General features: G+C 44.2%; 1 protein-coding gene across 1 annotated transcript; it reads right to left on the reverse strand.

Moving 5' to 3' along the window:
- Positions 1–12,493: 12,493 nt before the first annotated feature.
- Positions 12,494–15,031, reverse strand: LOC137832951 (uncharacterized). The gene is made up of 3 exons (XM_068641356.1): positions 14,528–15,031; positions 12,869–13,338; positions 12,494–12,740 (listed from the first exon to the last, which is right to left on the reverse strand). The coding sequence occupies exons 1-3, from the start codon at positions 15,029–15,031 to the stop codon at positions 12,494–12,496; spliced, it is 1,221 nt and encodes a 406-aa protein (XP_068497457.1).
- Between the last annotated feature and the right edge of the window lie 7,691 nt (positions 15,032–22,722).

Raw genomic sequence — 22,722 nt, forward strand, 5'->3', positions numbered from 1 at the left:
CTCGACATGCTCTGATTCTCGGCGATCTCAGAGTTTCTTGCGTCAAGGACTTATGGCTTCTCGCTGCTCTCTCCGTCGACTTGCTTATTTGAAGGACCAGGTGATCTGCTACAAATGCCCTCGGCGTCTTCAGAGTTTCTTGAATCACCGTCCTCTGCCTACCCCCCTTGCCTGAGCTGGCGAGCTTAGCAAGCAAGTCAGCTCGGGCATTCTGCTCTCTGGGCACATGCACTACTTCAAAGGAGGCAAAGGAACTCTTCAATTCATGCACATACGCCAAGTAAGCCGCCATTTGTGGATCTTTAGCCTGGAACTTACCTGTTACTTGCCCTGTGACTAGCAGCGAGTCACTCTTAGCCATCAGCACCCTAGCTCCCATTTCCTTGGCCAGCAGAATCCCGGCGATCAGCGCCTCATACTCCGCTTGATTGTTGCTGGCTTTGAAGGCAAATCTCAACGATTGTTCGATCAGCACGCCGTTGGGTCCTTCCAATATGACTCCAGCACCGCTGCCCTGCTGGTTCGACGATCCATCCACCGAAAGCACCCAACGGAAATCGTCTCCCTCAACCCGCGTCGCCTCCGATGAGAGCTCAACCACAAAATCTGCAAAGATTTGCCCCTTGATCGGGCCTCGGGGCTCATATTTAATATCAAACTCTGACAACTCTACCGCCCACTTCACCATCCTTCCCGCAACGTCGGGTTTCTTCAAGACCTTCTGGATGGGCAGGTCAGTCATCACCAGTATTGTGAAGCTGTGGAAGTAGTGGCGCAACCTCCTCGCCGAAAACACCACAGCCAGCGCAGCCTTCTCCAGGGCCTGATATCTCGTTTCTGGGCCCTGCAACACCTTGCTCACAAAATAAATAGGCTTCTGAGCCTGATCTTGATCCTGGGCGAGCACCGCACTCACCGCCCTCTCAGTTACAGCAAAATACAACCTGAGAGGGGTTCCCGCCAGCGGTTTGCACAGAACCGGCGGGCTCGCCAGATACTCCTTCAGCTTGACGAAAGCTTCCTCGCACTCTTTCGTCCAAGCAAACTTATTATTGCGCCGCAGACATTGAAAATAGGGATGCCCCTTTTCTCCGCTAGCTGACACGAAGCGAGATAGGGCTGCCATCCAACCTGTTAGCTGCTGGACTTCTTTCACCGTAGCCGGGCTTCTCATCGCCAAGATGGCGGCACACTTGTCTGGGTTAGCTTCTATCCCCCTTTCAGTCAAGAGAAAACCCAAAAACTTTCCAGCCTCCACGCCGAAAATGCATTTCTCCGGGTTGAGCTTTAACTTGAACTTGGCGATCGTCGTGAACAATTCTTCCAAGTCCGCAACGTGCTTGCTCTTCTCCTGCGAGGTCACGACCATGTCATCGACGTAGGCTTGCACGTTCCTTCCCAGCATCGGTGCAAGTACTCGATCCATCAACCTCTGGTACGTGGCCCCCGCGTTCTTCAGCCCAAACGGCATCACCTTATAGCAGTAGCACGACCTCTCCGTCATGAAGGCTGTTTTTTCTTCATCCATGGGATGCATCTTGATCTGATTATAGCCCGAGAAGGCATCCAGGAAACTCAGCATCTTGCACCCTGCAGCACTATCAACCAGGGCATCAATGCTTGGTAAAGGATACGAATCCTTTGGGCAAGCTTTGTTCAGATCGGTGAAATCGACGCATATGCGCCATTTCCCGTTACTCTTCTTCACCAGTACGACATTTGCCAACCATTCAGGGTACTGGACTTCCCTGATGTGGCCTGCAGCGAGGAGTTTTTGTGTTTCGTCCTTGATCGCCTGCCTCCTCTCCTCATTGAATTTTCTTCTCCTTTGTCGCACCGGTCTCACCAAATTGTCCATCGCCAGGCGATGGCACAAGAAGTCGGGATCAATCCCGGGCATGTCCGAAGCGGACCATGCAAACGCATCCAGATGCCGCTCAATCACCTTGGCGATCTGGTCCTGGAGATCGACCTCCAGAGATCTTCCGAGCTTGAAGATTTTCCCTCCGATCTCCTTCTCGAGCCACTGCTCGACAGGTTTGGGCCTGGATTCTCTCGCGATCACCGCCCTGGCGATTCCCTGTTCCCTTGCTTCCTCGGGGCGATTTCGCGCCTCTTCCTCCTCCAGGCCAGCATTCCTCTCCCCTAGTTCAGCGTCTACCATCTCTACATCCCTTCCGGCGGCCTCCTCTGTTACCGGCGGTCTGGGCTTCACACCGGGAGGTGGGGTGGTTGTTACATAACTCACTGATCTTTTGTTTTTCAGGCTATTCTCATAGCACCTTTTCGCTTCTTTCTGATCAGACTTTATCGTGATCACCACCCCTTCCATGGACGACAACTTCACCTTCATGTGCCGAGTCGACGGGATGGCACCTATCCTGTTAAGAGTGGGCCTTCCCAACAGGATGTTATACGCTGAGGGGGCGTTTACGATGAGGTACTTGATTTTCTCCGTCCTCGACCCAGCCTCATCTGTAAACGTGGTTCTCAGCTCGATGTACCCCCTGACCTCTACCTGGTCACCAGCGAACCCATACAAGCACCCTCCATAGGGCCTTAGCTGGTCAAGGGGCAATTCCAGCTGCGTGAAAGTCGGCCAGAACATCACGTCTGCCGAGCTTCCTTGGTCCACCAGAACTCTGTGGACCTTCCTCCCTGCTGTAACCACCGAAATAACTATGGGATCGTTGTCATGAGGCACAACGTCCCGAAGATCCTGCCTGGTGAACGTAATGTCCACTTCCGGCGAGTGATCTTCAAACATGTCCACTGTCATCACCGATCGCGCATACTTTTTCCTCTGCGATGCGGTGCATCCACCACCTGAGAAACCCCCTGCAATGGTGTGGATCTCCCTGTGGATAGGCATCTCGTGTTGCTGGGCTTCTCCACCTGCTGGCTGGGAACTCGACGCTCCCCCCGTCCTTCTATCCAGCAGATAGTCATTTAGGAACCCGCTCTTAACCAGATCGTCGAGCTGGTATCCTAAAGACAAACACGAGTCCAGGTTGTGGCCAAAACACTGGTGGAACTCGCACCAGGCGTCCGGCTTTGACCCCAGCACCTTGTCGCCCACCTTCTCAGGCGCCTTCAACCTAGCCGATATGTTGGGGATAGCGATCAGGTCCGCTAGTCCTATGACAAATTTGTGTTTAGGCGGGCGATTGTATTCCCGGCGTGCTGGTTGTTGGCGTGCTTGGCTTCTTCCCTTGTTTCTCCTGTCGTAAGGATGGCGAATCCTCTGGTCTTTTCTGGCCGCCGCCGCCGTTTCCAGCACCCTCTGCGGCTGGATCCTGGTCTGGGCGCGTGGCCTGGCGGGAGCCACGCTGCCTCTCTTCTCGGCGACTTCACTCTCGTCGGCGATGTGGGCCACCGCAAGTCGCCTGACTTCAGCAAACGTCGCTGGATGAGCCCTGATCAAGGCCTCGCAGAATGGCCCTGGCTGCACGCCCTTCTTGAAGGCATAGACCAGCATTTCTTCATCCTTGGCTGGCGATCTGACCATCTGCGCTCCGAAGCGATTGAGGTAGTCTCTGAGGGACTCCCCATGGTACTGCCTTATATCAAACAGATCGTAGGACACCCTGGGCGGTGCCTTATTCACAATGTACTGCTCAACAAAGATTTTCGAGAACTGTTGAAAATTGGTTATGTGGCCGTTAGGCAAGCTCACAAACCACTCCATCGCCGTTCCCTGGAGCGTACTCACAAACATCTTGCAGTAGACGGCGTCTGACCCTCCCGACAGCATCATCTGCGTGTGGAACGTGGTCAGATGAGCCTCTGGATCCTCCACGCCGGTAAAGACAGCCTCAACCGGAACCACGCTCGTGGGAATAGGCGTGTCGGTAATCGCCTGAACGAAAGGCATTGGGAAAACACGAGGTGGCGTCGACGGTGCCACCTCTTCAACAGAAGTACGTCCTTGCTGCTCCTGAAGAGCTCGACACAGCTCCTCAGTCACCTTGCTGAGTTCCTCGTTCCTGGCGCGAGAGGCGACCAGGTCCTCATGTATCCTCGCCTGCTCCACACGCGAGGCTTCCACAGTTGCCTGCAACGAGCGCATCATCTCTGCCATCTGCGCCATGGTCATGGCGGCGTCGCCTTCAGCAGCGACAGGCGCCACGGGACTGGAACGATTGCTTCTCATTTTTCTCATTAACTTCAGCGAAACACAGGAATGCAGCGAACAACACTTCAGCCACGATCGAATCAGCGATCAATCAGAGGAAATAGCGCGAAACTTGCGCAAGAAAATTCAAGAACACCGTAAGCCTTCAACGAAAACCGCAACTTCACCAGAAACCAACGTTTCCCTGCGAACGACCAAACAAACGAAAGAACTCGAACTTCCACCAAACAGATTGCGCGCAGGCAACAAAAGACCTCACTCCACCGATCGAAAAGCCACACGAACGGTTCAAAACGCAGATTCACCGAACGAAACTCAAAGAAACTGCGAACGACAGTCGCACCAGCACACAACCACGCAGAAAACCTCGAAAACTTCCACGAACTCGCGCTGTGGATGGGAGCAAGTTTTACACGACCCCACGGTGGGCGCCTGATGATCCTGCCTGTTGACCGGAACGCTGGAGAATGCCTCGTCAAAGGATCGACGTGCGCACCGCTTCTCACCTTCGTTCCTCTCCGGGATCTACCTCAAGAACCTGCAAAAAAACGATACGGCGCCGCTGCGGCCGATCGCACTCCGACGCTCAAGTCAGTGACGGTATCACCAAAAACTAAGAGAACTAGAACCGTGCAAATCCTCTCTCACAATCAGCTCTATCACTCGCAAGCGTAAAGTGTATGAACTGAACGTGCGTACCTCAGAAAGTTTGTTAAGAACTCTTATATACCTGGTGGCTTTCTCTCTCCTTGCAGTTACAGACTTGGACACGTGGCTCGCATCCAACTGTACACGTGCCATCATCTGGAGGCTCCCTGACCCGGCGCTGCTTCTGCTCTCATTTTGGCTAAGTTACTTATGCATGGTATTGCCCAGTGCATAGCTAACTTAGGAGTGCGATCTCTACTGGAACTGGCGAGTTAGGGCCTTCATACACCTTCCCTGTGGTCTCGCCGGCCGCCTTCATAATCTGCTTCTCCTTCATCTTCGGCGATGTGCTCGCTCTAGCGATCTCCGACCGCTTGGTCGCCTGGGTCTACATCTGGCGACTTCATCTTCAACCTGGCGATCGCCTATTCTGGTAAGCTGGAAATCGGAACACGCCAGCTTAACAACTGGCGACTACACGTGCCCCCCGACTTCCTTCCCTTCTGCCAACCTGGCGTCTTATCAACACGCCTATACTGTAGCAGGATGCCACGTCATCAAACCCGACCACCAGGGCGGTACAACTCTCAAATAATTTACCAGATTAACAACAGTCTTACCATATTATAAGATAGAATAAAGATGAACAAAAGATAATAAAGATGAACAAAAGAGTAAAAGGAAGACAAATGATATGAGAATGAATATATCTTTTTTATTGATTGAAATCAAATCAAATAGTTTGAATATATACAAGCAGTACACTCATTCTAGGTCTAGCTAAAAAGAGAAAGAATTAATCAATAAATACTAGAATCATAACAGACAAAGACAAAAATAAAGGTTATTCACCTCTATAAAGAGAAACAACTAAGAATTAGAAAAGACACAATTAATATTAGCATCCTTCTACAACTCTTTTATCCATATCTTTTAATATCCCCCACAAGCTGGGAAACAAATACTCTTGAAAGATTGAGGACTTAAAGTTTTGGTATAAATGTCAGTCAGTTGCTCTGTGGTGGAAATGGGAAGCAAATGGATGAGACCCTTCTTTAATTTTTCCTTAACAACGTGACAATATATTTCTATTTGTTCTTACGCTCGTGAAACACTGTGGATTTGTTGCAATATATCTTGCTGAGTCATTGTCACAATATAAAAGAGATGGTTGCTCAAAAGGAATTTTGAAATCTTGAAGAAGATAAGTTAGCCATTAAATTTCACATGTAACAGTGGTCATCTCCCTGCATTCAGCTTCATAAGAACTCTTTGATATTGTTCCTTGCTTCTTTGATTTCCATATGAGAGAATTCCCAAGATACACACTAGAACCATCACTGATTTTCTTGAATCACTACAGGTGCCCCAATCACTAACACAAAAGGCTTTGAGATGAGCAGAAGTGTTGGAAGAGAAAAATAAACCAAGACTTAGAGAAAAATAAACCAAGACTTAGAGCTCCTTTAATATATATGAGAATTCTAATCGTTGCAGTATAGTGAGCAATTGTAGGCTTAACAAGAAATTGAGACAGTTGTTGCACGAAAAATGTTATGTCAGGTCGGGTATTAGTAAGATATATAAGTCTTCCAATCAATCTTCTGTAGGCTTGAATATCTGTGAAAGGAACACTTCCAGTAGAAGAGATTTTTTCATGATTATTAATAGGAATGAGTGCAGGTTTGCAGGCTAAAAGGCATGCATCTGTTAACAATTCCAATGCATATTTCCTTTGATTCACCATTAATCCTTTCTTACTTCTTGCTACTTCTAGACCAAGAAAATATCTTAAATCCCCAAGATCTTTAATCTTGAATTTCTGATTCAAGGGTTCTTTAATTCGAGCAATCTCTTCTTTATCATTTCCTGCCAATATTATATCATCCACATACACCAATAATGTTGTAAAAGATCCTTCAGAAGAATTAATGTTCCCGTCGGTTGACAGGGTGCGTCTTCGTGCGTGGCTTGTCCTCGCGAGCTAGGACACCTTCGTTCTGCTCCGTCTGTGAGTACCTGAAAAGAAGTGAACAAAGGGGTGCCCTCGCGGCCGTTTGCACTCCGACGATCAAGTCAGCTAGCGAGAAACATCAAAGGGTGACACACCCCCGTATCGGAACACCGTGAAGGGTTGCTCTGAAGGTGGTCGAAAATACTGAGGAACTAATACTGTGTTGCCCTAATTGTCTGTGCGTACAGTGGGTGCACAGCGAAGCAACTAGGGTTTACGTGTGTGTAAAACTGCGAGAATTAGGTGAAAACTCGGATCCTCTTTCAAACATCCCAAGGCCCTTTTTTTATACACCTCCCGCATTTAAAACGCGTTGAAGCGCATTGAAAGTGTGTAAAAATATGCCTTGAAATATTTGATATGTAAACTAAATTAACGCGTACCTTAGCGAACTTTCAGGAGAATATTGATGTTCCAGTACTTATTGCCATGTGTTCTTCTGACTTGATTGTTATCCTACGCGGAGAGCCTCACAGCGTCGTAACCCAACTTAGGATTATTCCATTGTGCGAGTCCTCTTTCCTTGAAGTGCATCTGGCGCGTGGGGTGACTTTCTGGGTGCCAACTCAGACCCCCCCAATCCTCTAGTCGCTTCCCCTGGGAGTGTATCTACCTTCCTCTCGCACTACGCACATGGTTTGCCCCTAGGCGTGGCCCTCTCATGGGTCGTATCTATCCCAGGGGCCTCCCAGCGGTGGCATGAGTACTTCACGAGTCAGGTTACTCCCTATTGGTACTAGAACTATGGCCTTGAAGCCACCTTTCTCTTCTCTTTGTTACTGTTCTAGGCTACATCTTAACCTGGCGATGCTTCAACTTGACGACACCCTCTCCTGGCGACGCCTTACTTTGGCGACGCCTTCTCTTGGCGACGCCTCATCTTGGCGACGCCTCAAGCGGTCAGTCTGTTGACTTCCTTCCTTGGACTCCTCGAGTGGTCCCACTATATGTTGACTTTGACTTAATCATTGACTTTGACTTTGGTCAACGCCCGGGGACGGGACGGTACAATTAATAAACAAGGAATGATCATTCATAGATTGAGTATATCCCATAGAAAGCAAAAAAGATGACAGTTTGACAAACCACTTTCTGTTGGATTGCTTAAGGCCATATAAAGCCTTTTTTAGTTTACAAGCTTTTTCTGGTGGAATGGAAGTCAATCTAGGAGGAGCAACCATGTATACATCTTCTTTCAAATCTCCATTTAAAAAGGCATTATTTATATGTAATTGTTTCAATTCCCAACTATAGATAGAAGATAGAGAAAGAAGCAACCTTATGGTGGTCATTTTTGCTACTGGAGAGAAAGTATTAAGGTAGTCAATGCCTTCTGTTTGTGTGTATCCTTTTCCCACTAACCTTGCTTTATACCTCTCAATTGTCCCATCAGTCTTATATTTTATTTTGAATACCCATTTGCAACCTGTGGCAGCTTTGTTCTTAGGAAGAAAAGCAGTCTCCCAAGTTTGATTTGACTCCAAAGCAAATATCTCACATTGTATAGCTTTTCTCCAACAGTCATGTTTCACAACTTCATAATAAGTGTTTGGCTCACCATGTGAAGAAATAGACATGACAAAAGATGTGTAAGAAAGTGATAAATTGTTATAAGACAAAACAGAATTCAAAGGATATTTAACTATTGAAGATGTATTGGAAACATTAAGATTACAATGATAGGTGGTCTTTTTATTCTTGTACTCATTCGGATAAATTGATCTGATTCAAAATTTTGTTCTATGGCATGACCTTCATTGAGGTTTTGGTCTATATGGGAACAAACTTCATCTGGAAACTCAATGTGTGACTCACATTTATTATTACTGTTATTTTCAGCATTATCACAAGGTGCGAAAATGGCTTGTTATGGCTGACTCAAAACAGGTTGATTGTGAATGATCATGAATTTCTTTAGTAAAAAAAATTGATCATGAATGTTAGGACTGTTAGTTTCATTGTTAGTATCTTGAACCCTTTGATATGGAAAAACATGTTCATAAAAGACAACATCCTTAGACACAAAAATTTCTCTTGATTGAATATTCAACAAAATATATCTTTTTGTCCCCCTTTTAAAACCAATAAAAACGCATTTTGATGCCCTTGGATCAAATTTTCTTCTATTTGTTGACAAAGTGCTAACATAACATAAAGAACCAAACACTTTTAATCCATTAAAATCTGCTTCAATTTTGTAAAGCATTTCATGAGGAGAAGAATAGTTTAAAACAGGTGTGAGAAACATGTTTATAATATACGCAACATGCATCACAGAATATGACCAATAAATTTTGGGTAAATGAGATTGTATCATGAGAGCTCTTGCTACATTTAATAAATGAGCATTTTCCTTTCAACTATACTATTTTGTTGTGGAGTATTGACACATGATGTTTGATGTACTATTCCATTATTGACAAAGAAATTAGTCATGAAAAATTCAGTCCCATTATCGCTTCTTATTATTTTTATTGTTGTCTCAAATTGTGTTTGAACAAAAACAACAAAAATTTTCAAAACCTTGACAACTTCAGATTTTTGTTTTAAAGGAAAAATCCATGTGTACCTCGAATAGTCATCAACTATGGTTAAGAAATATTTATGACCATGAATTGATGGTATTGAGGATGATCCCCAAATATCTTCTGGTACTAAATTTTGCTCAATTAGTTACAACCACGAGGGCTAGTACTGGTGTGACTAAGAGCAACTCTTTGGTTTTTCTTAATGTTCAATAATATGTTCCAGTACCAAGTTTTGTTATCTGTATTTCTGTAGATCTACAGTTCTACCATACTATGCCCTTTTCTATATCTTAGGTTGCTTCTACTGATATGTATATATCATGCTATAGAAAATAAAAGGAGACAAAATAAATCACTTATTCATGGTTAAATAAAACACAGTTAACATAGCAGGTAGTAAAACTACAATTTCAAAGAACCAAGGAGAGTATCAATTCACTTGGTAAATAACTGATACCCCTTTCACCTCAAAAACCCATTTTCCCCAACCAATTTCTCTGTGATTTACAATAAAATAAATTGCGTCTTTACTGTGAATAAAATATAACTAAACTGTGAAAGAAAATGTCACTTGTTTTATTATTCATATCTTATTTTGTTCATCAGAATGTATGATCACATTGTGTTCCTGCTAGGGAGATGGGACCTAGAGAACTATTGAAGTCTTTGTCTTCCTCCTTCGGTCGGGCAGGTTGCTAGGGCTTCACTGGGATCCTTCTCGCCTTCGTGTTACTCGGTCTCGGGTGAATGCCAAATGGGGGAGGTACCTGCAGAACCTCGCAAAATTTCTTTTTATCTTCTTGCCCTCCTCGGGCTCTACTGGGAGTATCCCATCAGCAAGGTAGCGCCTATAGGGCGTCATCCACGTGTCCCCTTCTTCCAGGACGCACACCTGCATGGGGTCCTTTCCTCCTGGTGAGATCGGGTAAATGCTCACGCTGGGGGTTCTTACCGTGCCCTGAGTCCACGATCGATGACTCCTCGCCCTTCCTTTAGACGTGCTGATCTGGAGGACGTTCACCCTGTTATCTACCACAAACGTTCGCGACGTTTTGAGGGTCTCCTATATGATCGTCCTCTGCCTTCCCCCCTTGCCCGAGCTGGCCAGCTTGGCGAGCAGGTCAGCACGGGCATTCTGCTCCCTCGGGACGTGCACCAGCTCAAACGCCACGAATGCCCCCTTCAGGACTTGAACATAACTTAGGTACGCAGCCATTTGTGGATCTTTGGCTTGGTAATCCCCGGTTACCTGTCCCGTGACCAACTGCGAGTCACTCTTTGCCAGCAGACTCCGTGCACCCATCTCTTTGGCCAAAAGCATTCTAGCTATCAAGGCCTCAAACTCTGCCTGGTTATTACTTGCCTTGAAGGTGAACCTCAGGGCCTATTCGATCAACAACCCGTTTGGCCCCTCCAGGACTATGCCGGCTCCACTTCCATGCTGATTCGAGGATCCATCCACCGAAAGCACCCACTAAGAGCCAACTTCCTCTTCCTGTTGCGCGCTCCCTGGCGAGAGCTCCGCCACGAAGTTCGCGTAGACTTGTCCCTTTATAGACCCCCTAGGCTTGTACCAGATGTCAAACTCAAACAGCTCCACCGCCCAGTGGACCATCCTTCCTGCCACGTCTGGCTTTTGCAACACTTTCTGAATAGGGACGTTCGTCATTACCACCACCGTGAAGCTTTGGAAGTAGTGACGGAGCCTCCTGGCCGAGAACACCACGACCAAAGCTTCCTTCTCCAAAGTTTGATACCTCGCTTTTGTCCCTTACAGGACCTTGCTTACGAAGTATATCGGCTTCTGCGTTTGGTACTGCTCCTGAACTAGCACCGAACTAATTGCCCACTCAGTTACCGCGAAATACAACCGGAGGGGCACGCCTATCTGCGGCTTACATAGCACGAGAGGAGCATCCAGATACTCATTGAGGTTGAGGAATGTCGCCTCGCACTTCGCAGTCCATACGAACCAGCTGTTTCTCTTCAAGCACTGGAAATAAGGGTGACCCTTGTCCCCTCCAACAGACACGAATCTGGACAGGGCCGCCATCCGCCCTGTCAACTGCTGCACCTTTTTCACCGAGGCGGGGCTCCTCATCGCAAGGATCGCCGCACACTTGTCAGGGTTTGCCTCTTTCCCGCTCGGTCAGCAGAGTAGGCCTGCACGTTCCTACCTAACATGGGTGCAAGGACCTTGTCCATCAATATTTGATAAGTGGCGCCTGCGTTCTTCAACCCAAACGCCATCACCTTGTAGCAGTAACAGCACCTTTCGGTCATGAACGCCGTTTTACACTCGTCGCGAGGGTGCATCTTAATCTGGTTGTACCCAGAGAACGCGTCCAGGAAGTTAAGCATTTTTCAGCCCGAGGCGCTGTCCACCAGCGCATCGATGCTTGGCAACGGGTACGAGTCTTTTGGGCATGCCTTGTTCAGGTCAGTGAAGTCCACGCACATCCTCCACTTCCCATTCGCCTTTTTTACTAACACCACGTTGGCCAGCCACTCAGGGTATTGGATCTCCCTGATGTGGCCAACGCACAACAGTTTTTTCGTCTCCTCCTGCACGACCAGTCGCCTCTCCTCATTGAACTTTCTTCTTCTTTGGCGCACGGGTCGAACCTTGGGGTCCATGGTGAGATGATTGCACAGAAAGTCCGGGTCGATGCCTGGCATATCCGAGGCGGTCCACGCGAAGGCGTTCAGGTGACATGAGATCACTTCCGCCACCTGGTCCTGCTCCTCTCGATCCAACGATCGACCTAGCTTAAACGTCTTACCACCAATTTGTCTCCCCACCACATTCTCGACCATCTCGGACCGCCTCTCCCGAGCGCTATCTACGCGAGATACGCCTATGCGGCCCTTCTCCCTAGGTATGGCCTCTACAGGCGCCTCCTCCATGGTTAATACCTCCGCAGGCGCCTCCTCCATGGGTACTATTTCCATGGGCGTCTCCTCCATGGGTGGGCGCTCCACCACCATGAATACACCCCTCTTCGTTTTAAGGCTATTTTCATAGCACTTCTTGGCTTCCTTCTGATCAGATTTAATCACGATCACCTTCCCACTAAGGTCGGGCAGCTTCAACTTCATGTGTCGTGTAGACGACACCCCCTTAGTCTATTCAAGGCTGGCCTTCCTAGCAAAATGTTGTACGCCGAGTTAGCGTTCACAACCAAGTACCTTATGTTCTCGGTGCGAGACGCGGTGCCATCTGTGAAAGTCGTCCTCAGCTCCAGATAGCCGCGCACCTCCACCTGATCCCCTGTGAAGCCATACAAACATCCTGTGTATGGTCTCAACAGGTCGGGAGACAACTGTAGCTTGTTGAACGTGGACCAGAACACCACATCTGCCGAACTGCCCTAGTCCACGAGCACTCGGTGCACCTTTCTTCCCGCGGTCACAACTGAAATCACCACGCGGTCGTTATCATGCGAAACAACATCGTGAAGATCGACCTTAGTGAACGTGAGGTCGATGTCTAGCGAGTCGTCCGCCCCCTGCGCTGCTATTGACATTATTGACCGCACGTACCTCTTGTGCTGAGAGGCAGTGCATCCTCCACCCGAGAAACCGCCAGAGATGGTGTGGACCTCCCCATGGATAGGCATCTCATGGGCCTGGTCCTCTGCTGATGTCGTCAAGGTCGCGGCTTCTGATGACCCCACCAGGTAATTGTTCAAGAAACCGCTCTTCACAAGCTCATCCAATTGATGGCCCAAAGCCAAGCAGTTGGTGATCGGATGCCCGAACGCCTGATGGAACTCACACCACGCATCCTTGCGTGGTCCCAACACCTTATCCGTCTTCGCCGGGATCCTTAACCTATTCGCTATGTTGGGCACAACGATTAGATCTTTCAGCTCTACCACAAAATTGTGCCTTACCGGCCTATTCTCCCCTGAGCGTCCCCTGGCCTGAGGCTTTCTGGGCTCGTATGGGCACTTCCTTTCTTGACCTCTCCGTTGAACCAAGTGGTGTTCAAGCTTTGAAGAATCCAAACCCTTTGAAGGATGTTGAAGGCTAGGTTATGCTTGTTGTTGCTGAGTTGTCTTAGATAGGATCTGGGGTAGATTAAGTTTTGTAATCCACTCTTGATTGAATCCAAAGCATAGGCATTCTCAATCTTTTTAAAAGAAAAGTGTTTTTCAAGCTAAGTGAAAAACAACCTGTTGTTTTGCCAAAACAATCGATTGTTTTATACTTAGGTGTTTTTAAAAAAGATTGAAAACTGTTTTTCAAATGGTTGAGCTGTCAAAACCAAAACAACCGATTGATTCATGGAAACAACTGATTGTTTGTTTTGGTACCTTAACAGAAAACTGTTTTGTACTTTGACTGAGCATTAAATGATTTTCTAACTGTTTACTCTCCAATTTTTAATGCTTTGACCAATTTTTAAATGCAATGAAAAGTTTGTTAAGATTTGATAACAACAACAACTTTGATATATTCAGGAAAACAAATTTGAGTTTTCAATTAACACAAGTTTTGAGATTTTGAAAGAGTTGAGATTTGCTTAGAGATTGAGATTGATCAAAGAGTGTGAGCTAGGATTTCTGCTTGTATTGATTTCAGATTTGCTTATGTAACAAGTGTAATCCTTGTATCTGTTGAAAGAACTTTGTGTGTTTGCTGAGAAGTGTTGTGTGTTCTTGAGGGGATAAAGATCAGCATTCTTAGTGTTGGTGTGGTTACCAAGAGAAGTGTGTTTCTTGAAGGGATCAAGGTCACTTTCTTGGTTGTGTTGTAAGTGATCTAGGTTTGATTGCTTAGTGGAATTCCTCAGTGGTTTCTGAGAAGACTGGACGTAGCTCTCGGTTTAGAGTGAACCAGTAAAAATCTCTGTGTGCATTTTCTCTATCCCTTAACTCTTTAAATTCAGTTTTGATATTTGTGAACTGATATAAAAAACCGATTGTTTCTGCGAAACAACCGATTGTTTTTCTGGTGTTGTGCTTTTTGCTTTGTGTTTTGAAAAACTGATTTCTTTATCAATATATTCTCGAAGCAATTTCATTCAAGGCTTAAAAGTTTTCGAAAACCCTCTTTAAACCATTCACCCCCCCTCTAGTTTAAAGCCATATATTATAACACTCTTTTCGCTGTCGTGGCCTCGTTCACCCTCGCGAGTTGTGCGCGCGACGGTGCTCGAGGGCATTCAGGTACAACACTTGCGCGCTTCTTGCATACCTCTCCCTCCGTTGCGATGTGCTCCACCGCACGACGCCTGATCTCAGCGAAGGTCCTGGGGCGGTTCCTGATGAGCGACTCGCTAAGTGGTCCAGGACAAATTCCCTTTCTAAACGCATAGACTATCATCGGCTCTTCAGTGGTGTTGACCTTCACCACCTGCGCCCCAAAGCGATTGATATACTCCTTCAACGTCTCCCCCTGGTACTGCTTCACGTCAAAAAGATCATCCGACATCGGTGGGGGAGCCTGGTTCGCGATGTACTGCTCCTTGAGCAGTTGTGATAACTGTGCAAACGAGGTCACATAGCCGTCTGGGAGACTGATGAACCAGTCCATCGCCATCCCTGCCAACGTGCTCATGAACAACTTGCACCTTACGGCGTCAGAACCGCCAACCAGCATTATCTGCGTATGGAACGCAGTGAGGTGCGCCTCTGGGTCCTCCATCCCAGTGAACGTAACCTTCGGGCCTACGAACGTGGGTGGTATTACTGCTTCCATGATAGACTGCGAGAAGGGCATGGGGAACTCCCTGGGGGTGTGAAGCACTCGTGATCCTCTGTTTCACGATTCCCAGGGTGGTTGCGCATCCCACGACGCAATTCTTCGTTGGCGCGACACAACTCCTCGTTTCTTGCTTGCGACGTTGCCATCGCCTCTTGAAGGCCTTGCATCACCTCCATGACCTGCTGCAAGGTCATACTCTCCCCCTCTGCACGCGCCGTAGAACTCTGCCTTGTATTCCACTTTCTTTGATGTTTCTTGGAGAATCTTGAACTGTTTTGCAAATCTTGGAACTTTCTTCGGTAAACCTGAGCAAATCTTGAGGATTCCTGACGAACCTTTCAAGAATCTTGGAAAACTTCGATGAACTTCCACGATCTTCCACGATCTTCACTGAATCTCGTACTTCTTGCGGCGGGACAACTGTTTCAGATCAGGCCCCACGGTGGGCGCCAAATGTTCCCGCCGGTTGACTTGGACCCCCTTCGTGCGTTGCTACGAACTACGCTTCTAGGACTCCTTCGCTTTCGTTCCAGCTACACCTTCTACCTCCAGCGAATACCTGAAACAGAGAGACAAATGGGCACCCTCGCGGCCGTTTGCACTCTGACGGTCAAGTCAGTTGTGGCGGAAAACACCGTTACACTTCTTGTTGCAAAACACCACCAGCTCAGTGCTCAAGAAGTGTGTAACTGAATTCTCTCTCTCTGAATTCACTTGTGTGTAAAGTGTGAAAAGCATACCTTAGTTTGTTTGTAGCAAAGCCTTATATACATTTGCCCGTGTTTCTGCCACGTGTCTACCTTTGACTTAAGCCTATCTGTGGGTGCAGCCTCACGACACTGTAGCCCAAACTTAGGGAAATCCCAGTGTGCAAGGTAATTCTACTGGAGTGCATCCTGCGCGGGGGTGACTGTTTGGGTGTCAACTCATGCGCCCAAGCTCCTAGTCATTCGCCCTAGGAGTACTTCCGCCTTCCTCACGTGTCATGCATGCAGATCACCCCTTGGGATGTGACCCTCTCATGGATCGTCTCTGTCCTAGTGGCTTTCCAATGGTGGCGCGTACTGCCGCGTCCCCACACCTCATGCACGAATCCCTCGTGAGTTGGGTCTCTCCCTGCTGGAATGAGGGGTGTGGCTTGGAAACCACCTTTCTCGTCTATTATTACTGTCTGGATGTCGAGGCCCGAGGCCTCCACACCCCTGTCGTGCCGGCTCCTACTATGCCGCCCCCTCCACGGTCATTCCTACCCACGAATAACGGGGGGTGACACCATTCAGGAACAGGCACAGGCACATTCCTGGTACCAATCCGGTCAACGCCCGAGGCCGGTCAACATCCTCCATTCTTTGGGAAACTCACTCTGCTGCAGAATTTCAATCGGTTGTTTTGAGGAATCAACCGGTTGTTTTTCTGCACAGATGTCCAGCTTCTCCAAACTGATGTTCTACTCATCCTCTTCACCACTGTTCTTCGAGAATTGAATGCTTTTACGATCCACTTCATCAAAGACAACATGAACAGACTCTTTTATAGTCATTAGCCTCTTGTTGTAGATTCTGTATGCATGACTTGTTAGAGAATAGCCTATGAAGATACCATGATCATCTTTTTCATCAAACTTCCCTAGGTTTTCCTTTCCATTGTTGAGAAAAAAATAGCTGCAACCGAAAACTCTGACATGATTGATGTTTGGCTTCCTTCCATTGAATAGTTCATAAGGAGTCTTCTTCAGAATTGGCCTAATTAGCACTCTATTCATCACATAGCAAAAGGTGCTCACTACATCAGCCCAAAAATACTTAGGAAGAGAAGATTCACTTAGCATTGTTCTAGCTAGCTCTTCAAGGGACCTAGTCTTCCTCTCCACCACACCATTCTGTTGTGGAGTTCTTGGAGCAGAAAAATTATGCAGAATTCCCATCTTTTCACAAAACTTGCTGAACTTTTCATTTTGGAATTCACCTCCATGATCACTTCTTATTGAGCCTATGTAGCTGTTCTTTGTATTTTTGCAATCTTCTTGCAAGCTTCTTGAATGTAGAAAAGGCATCACTTTTTTATTCCAAGAAGAGAGTCCAAGTGAACCTAGAAAAATCATCCACAATAACAAGAGCATAGTAGTTTCCACCAAGGCTCATGGTTCTTGAAGGTCCAAAAAAATCCATGTGAGGTAGCTCAAGAGGTTTTAAAGAAGAAACAACATTTTTTATTTTAAAAGAGTTTTTCACTTGTTTCCCCTTTTGGCAAGCTTCACAAATATGGTCCTTCTCAAACTTGAGCTTTGGCAGCCCAATCACAAAATCTTTAGAAATTAACTTGTCAAGTGATTCATGTGAAAGTGAGCAATTCTTTTATGCCAAAGCCAAGACTCATCATGCTTGGATAGAAGACAACCAATTGAACAAGGTGAAGAGATATCTAGACGATAAACATTATTGATTCTCTTACCAATCAACATTACCTCTTTTGTGTTGGGAAGACAGATTTCACAGGAGTTTGTTTTGAAGATAACCTGATATCCTTTGTCACACAATTGACTAATGCTCAGCAGATTGTGCTTTAATCCTTCTACATAGAGAACATCATGAATGACCAAGATATCTTTGTCTCCTATGGATCCTCTCCCAAGAATCCTCCCCTTGTTGTTGTCCCCATAGGTAACGTGCCCTTCTTGCTTAAAGGAGATGCTTAGAAACTTTGATTTGTCCCTAATCATGTGCTTGGAGCACCCACTGTCCAGGTACCATTGTTGCATGCTCTCCTCCAAGGTTTCCTACAAAGAAGATTTTTAAGTACAAAGATTTGGTCCCCTTATGAATGTGGGTCCATTTGGTTTACATTCATCATTTGAACCTTTACTACATTTGGCAATCCACTTCATAAAGCCCCTAGGAACAACATATTTTCTGATTTTACAGAATCTGACAGAATGGCCTCTTTTCATGCAGTAGAAGCATGTAACAACCGGTTGTTTCGACAGTCCAATCGGTTGTTTTTCTGGCAGTTTAGAAAATGACTTTGAAAATCTATCTTGCTTGTTCTGTGGGTTAAAACCCAATCCAGCTTTTCCAAAAACACAGTTTTGAGATGCCAAGACATTCTCAAAGTTGGATTGACCTTTAGAAAGCTTATCCACAGTTTTAACAAGATAATGGACTTTCTTTTCAAGATTTTCGCAATTTTCACAAATAAGAGTATCACACTTGCAAGAGGAGTTTTTGTAAACTATTTCAAGGTTTTCAAAATCTGCTTTTGAATTTTCCAATTCCTCTTCCAGTGTTTTGACTCTGTTTTCAAGCCAGCTATTCATTCCCGTTAACCGGTTGTTCAAGAGGGCCAATCGGTTAGCTTCTTCATGTGTTTCTTGAAAGGCTTGAAGCAATTGACTGTAATTTTCAGAGTTTGAGGAGTTAGAAGAACTTACACTACTTGAGTCATCTTCCTTTTTGGCCATGAAGCAGAGGTTGAGACTTTTTCTGTTTTGCCTCCTTTTCCTTCATGCTTGACTTCTTGACCTTACTTCCTTTGGTTCATTGATGTTCCCATGAGTAGCTTTGAGTGTGTCCCACATCTCTTTAGCAGTTTTGCATTTTGATATCCTGAAAAACTCATTAGTATCTAGTGCAGAAGCTATTATGTTTTGAGCAGTACAATCAAGCTTGGCCATCTTACATTCTTCATTGGTCCATTGGGACCAAGGTTTTGCAATAAAAGAACCATTATTTTTAAGCTTTGGAATGAAAGGACCATTCTTGATTGAATCCCAAATTTCTTGATCAATAGATTCAACAAAAATTTTCATTCTAGCCTCCCAATACTTGTAATTCAATCCACAAAATAAAGGTGGTTTGTAGATTGAAGCACCTTCCTCAAAAGATAGTTTTCCAGCCACAGAAAAAGATTTTCGGATCAAACTTGATTATCTTTCAAGTACCAAGCTCTTGATGCCAATTGTAAGAAAGTATGACTTTAAACTAGAGGGGGGTGAATGGTTTAAAGAGGGTTTTCGCAAACTTTTAAGTCTAGAATGAAATCACTTCGAGAAAACTTGATTAAGAAATCAGTTTGCCAAAAACACAAAGCAAATAAGCACAACACCAGAAAAACAATCGGTTGTTTCGTAGAAACAATCGGTTGTTTATACCAGTACACAATATAAACTGAATTTAAAGAGTTCAAGGGATAGAGAGAATGCACACAGAGGTTTATACTGGTTCACTCTTAAACCAAGAGCAACATCCAGTCTTCCCATAAACCACTGGGGAATCCACTAAGCAATTAACCCTAGATTACTTACAACACCACCAAAGAAGTGACCTTGATCCCCTCAAGACACACACTTCCTTTGGCTCAGCACAAACACCACTAAGAATGCTGATCTTGACAACCTCAAGAACACACAGCACTTCTCAGCTTCACACACAGAGTTTCTTCAAAGTACAAAAGGATTACACTTGTTACAGAAAGATCTGAAATCAATACAAGATTAAAATCCTATTCCACACTCTCTTGATCCAAGCAAACTCAAAGCAAAATTCAACTCTTCAAAAGCAAAATCAGTAAAAAACTCAAATCTATTTTTCTTTTATTTAATCTCAGTTCTTGTTTGTTACATAAACTGAACAAACTATTTATTGCTTTCAAAGACTGGTCAAAGCATTTAAAACTGGAGCGTAATCAGTTATAAAATCATTTAATGCTCAGTCAAAGCACAAAACAGTTTTCTGTTATGGTCCCAAAAGAAACAATCGGTTGAATACTCGAATCAATCGGTTGTTTTGGTTTGACAGCAAGTCAACCATCAAAAATAGTTTTCAACCTTTCTAAAAAGACCTAAGTATAAAACAATCGGTTGTTTCGGCAAAACAACAGGTTATTTTTCACTTAGTTTGAAAAACACTTTCAATTAAAAGGTTTAAGAATGCTTAAGCTTTGGATTCAATCAAGAGTGGATTTACACAGAGAATCTACCCCAGATCCTATTCTAAAACCCATCAGCAACAGCAAGCACATACTGCCTTCCATCAACCTTCAAAGGGTTTGGATTCTTCAAAGCTTGAACACACTTGATTCAACAGCATCTTCTACCAGTCTCTTAATCACATTAGTTAACAAGTATCCTTATTAAACTAAAGTCCTTCCACCATGTCTGTTTCACTCCAATTTATCCAAACTGAAGCTTTTTTACCTCTTCCAATATCGAGCTTGTGAGGAGTTGAAAGAAGACCTACAACAACCCAAACAAATCAATAATTTCAACCCAATCACAAGAAATACATAACCAATATTATGCATTGTCTAAATTTTTTTTATAGTAGAACTTTCGAGAAAGAGAATAAGGTGTATCTGTCCTATGAGTTTTATTTTTTTGTTATTTTCTTTTGTCCTTTTTTTACACATACAATGTGTATATATTTTGAGCATTGTTTTCAAAATCAATATAACAAACTTTTTCAACATTTTTTTGTTTTGAGCTTTTTTGTTTTCACCTTCTTTTCTCACAAAAAAGATCGTAAAGTGAAAATTATCAGGAATTCATTTTTACAAATCCTCACAAATTAGCCGAGACGAACATACAACAATTTCTTCGCTTTTCTTTTGTTAGCTATAGCACATTCACAAATACAAACATCACATAAGGGCTCCACATCTCACGTCATCGCCAATATAAATAGCCTTAGCAAGCAACAAAGTACAAGAATGAGATGAAGATCAAACTGAAATAAAACTCACAACGACACTTAGTATTTTAAATAAATTAGGAAGTGCTTGTAGAAGATGAAGGTATTGTTGAACAAAATGCTTTGATGTTTCCAAATCCAAGAGGAAAGCTTGAAGACCTTGCTGTTGGGTGTGTGTGTGTTGTCTAGTTGTTTGAAACTTGTTAATTCACTCCTTAAGATGATCCAAGTTCATTTGAATCTTTAACCTTTTGAAAAGATGAGTTTTCTAAAATGTTGTTGAAATTTCAAAAGGTTGTTTTTTGAAACAACAAGTTGTTTTACCTTAGTAGTTTCAACAGGTTGAAATTTCGAAACAACAGGTTGTTTTACCTTAGCAGTTTTTGAAAAGGTTTTGAAAAGCTTGACTTTGCTGTCAAGTCAATTCAACCGATTGTTTCGACAAAACAATCGATTGTTTTTCTAAAAACCTTAATAGAATTCTGTTAAGTGGTTTTAATATGCTTTAAATGATCCTAACTGTTAGAATGTATGGCCTTAAACTAGACAGGGGGTGAATGGTTTAAAGAGGGTTTTCGCAAACTTTTAAGTCAAGAATGAAATTAGTTCGAGAAACACTTGAATCAGAATTCAGTTTGCCAAAACACAAAGCAAATAAGCACAATACCAAAAAAACAATCGGTTGTTTATACCAATTCACAAATATAAAAACTGAATTTAAAAAGATTAAGGATAGAGAAAATGCACACAGAGGTTTATACTGGTTCACTCTAAACCCAGAGCTACATCCAGTCTTCCCAGAAACCACTGGGGAATCCACTAAGCAATCAACCCTAGATCACTTACAACACAACCAAAGAAGTGACATTGATCCCCTCAAGACACACACTTCCTTTGGTCCAGCATAACAACACTAAGAATGTTGATCTTTATCCACTCAAGAACACACAGCACTTCTCAGCAAAACACACAAGGTTTCTTTCAAAAGTACAAAGGATTACACTTGTTACAGAACAAATCTGAAATCAATACAAGCTGAAAATCCTATCTCACACTCTTTGATCAAATGCAATCTCTAAGCAATTCTCAACTTTTCAAAATCTCAAATCTGTTGAATCAGTTCAAAAACTCAAATTTGTTTTTCTATATTTAAAACAAAGTTGTTTGTTGCATAATCTTAACAAACTATTAATTGCATTTAAAGATTGGTCAAAGAATTAAAAACTAGAGCGTAAACAGTTGGAAAATCATTTAATGCTCAGTTAAAGCACAAAACAGTTTTCTGTTATGGTCCCAAAACAAACAATCGGTTGTTTCCACGAATCAATCGGTTGTTTTGGTTTGACAGTAAGTCAACCATCAAAAACAGTTTTCAACCTTTCTAAAAACACCTAAGTATAAAATAATCGGTTGTTTCGACAAAACAACAGGTTGTTTTTCACTTAGTTTGAAAAACATTTTTCATTTAAAAGGTTTGAGAATGTTTATGCTTTGGATTTAATCAAGAGTGGATTATACATAAAGTCTACCCCGGATCCTATCTAAAAGACAGCTCAGCAACAGCAGACACATCCTACCTTTCATCAACCTTCAAAGGGTTTGGATTCTTCAAAGCTTGAACACAATTCGTTCAACACTAACTACCTTGGCTCCTTTGTTAAATGTTTTTGACCACTTGGTTGATCTATATAAAGGTGGTTTTACGCTCCTAATCTTGGAGTAAGAGAAAAAGTTTATCAAAACAGTTTTTCCAAGATTTGAAAGAGCTTTGGATCATTCTTAAGTGTGTGGAATAAGATTGGGTTGTAATTCTGAACTTTAAGCTTTGTAATACCCAGGTGTATTCTATTCCCTTCTTCCTTGATTACTGTATTTCTGTATTTGTGTTGCCAAGGAGTGTTGTGTGTTCTTGAGGTGTTCAAGATCAACATTCTTGTTGTGGTTTGCCAAAGGTAGTGTGTTTCTTGAGGGGTTCAAGGTCATTACTTTGGTGTGTGGTGT

Source organism: Phaseolus vulgaris, chromosome 6 (assembly GCF_000499845.2).
Source record: "Phaseolus vulgaris cultivar G19833 chromosome 6, P. vulgaris v2.0, whole genome shotgun sequence".
NCBI lineage: Eukaryota > Viridiplantae > Streptophyta > Magnoliopsida > Fabales > Fabaceae > Phaseolus > Phaseolus vulgaris.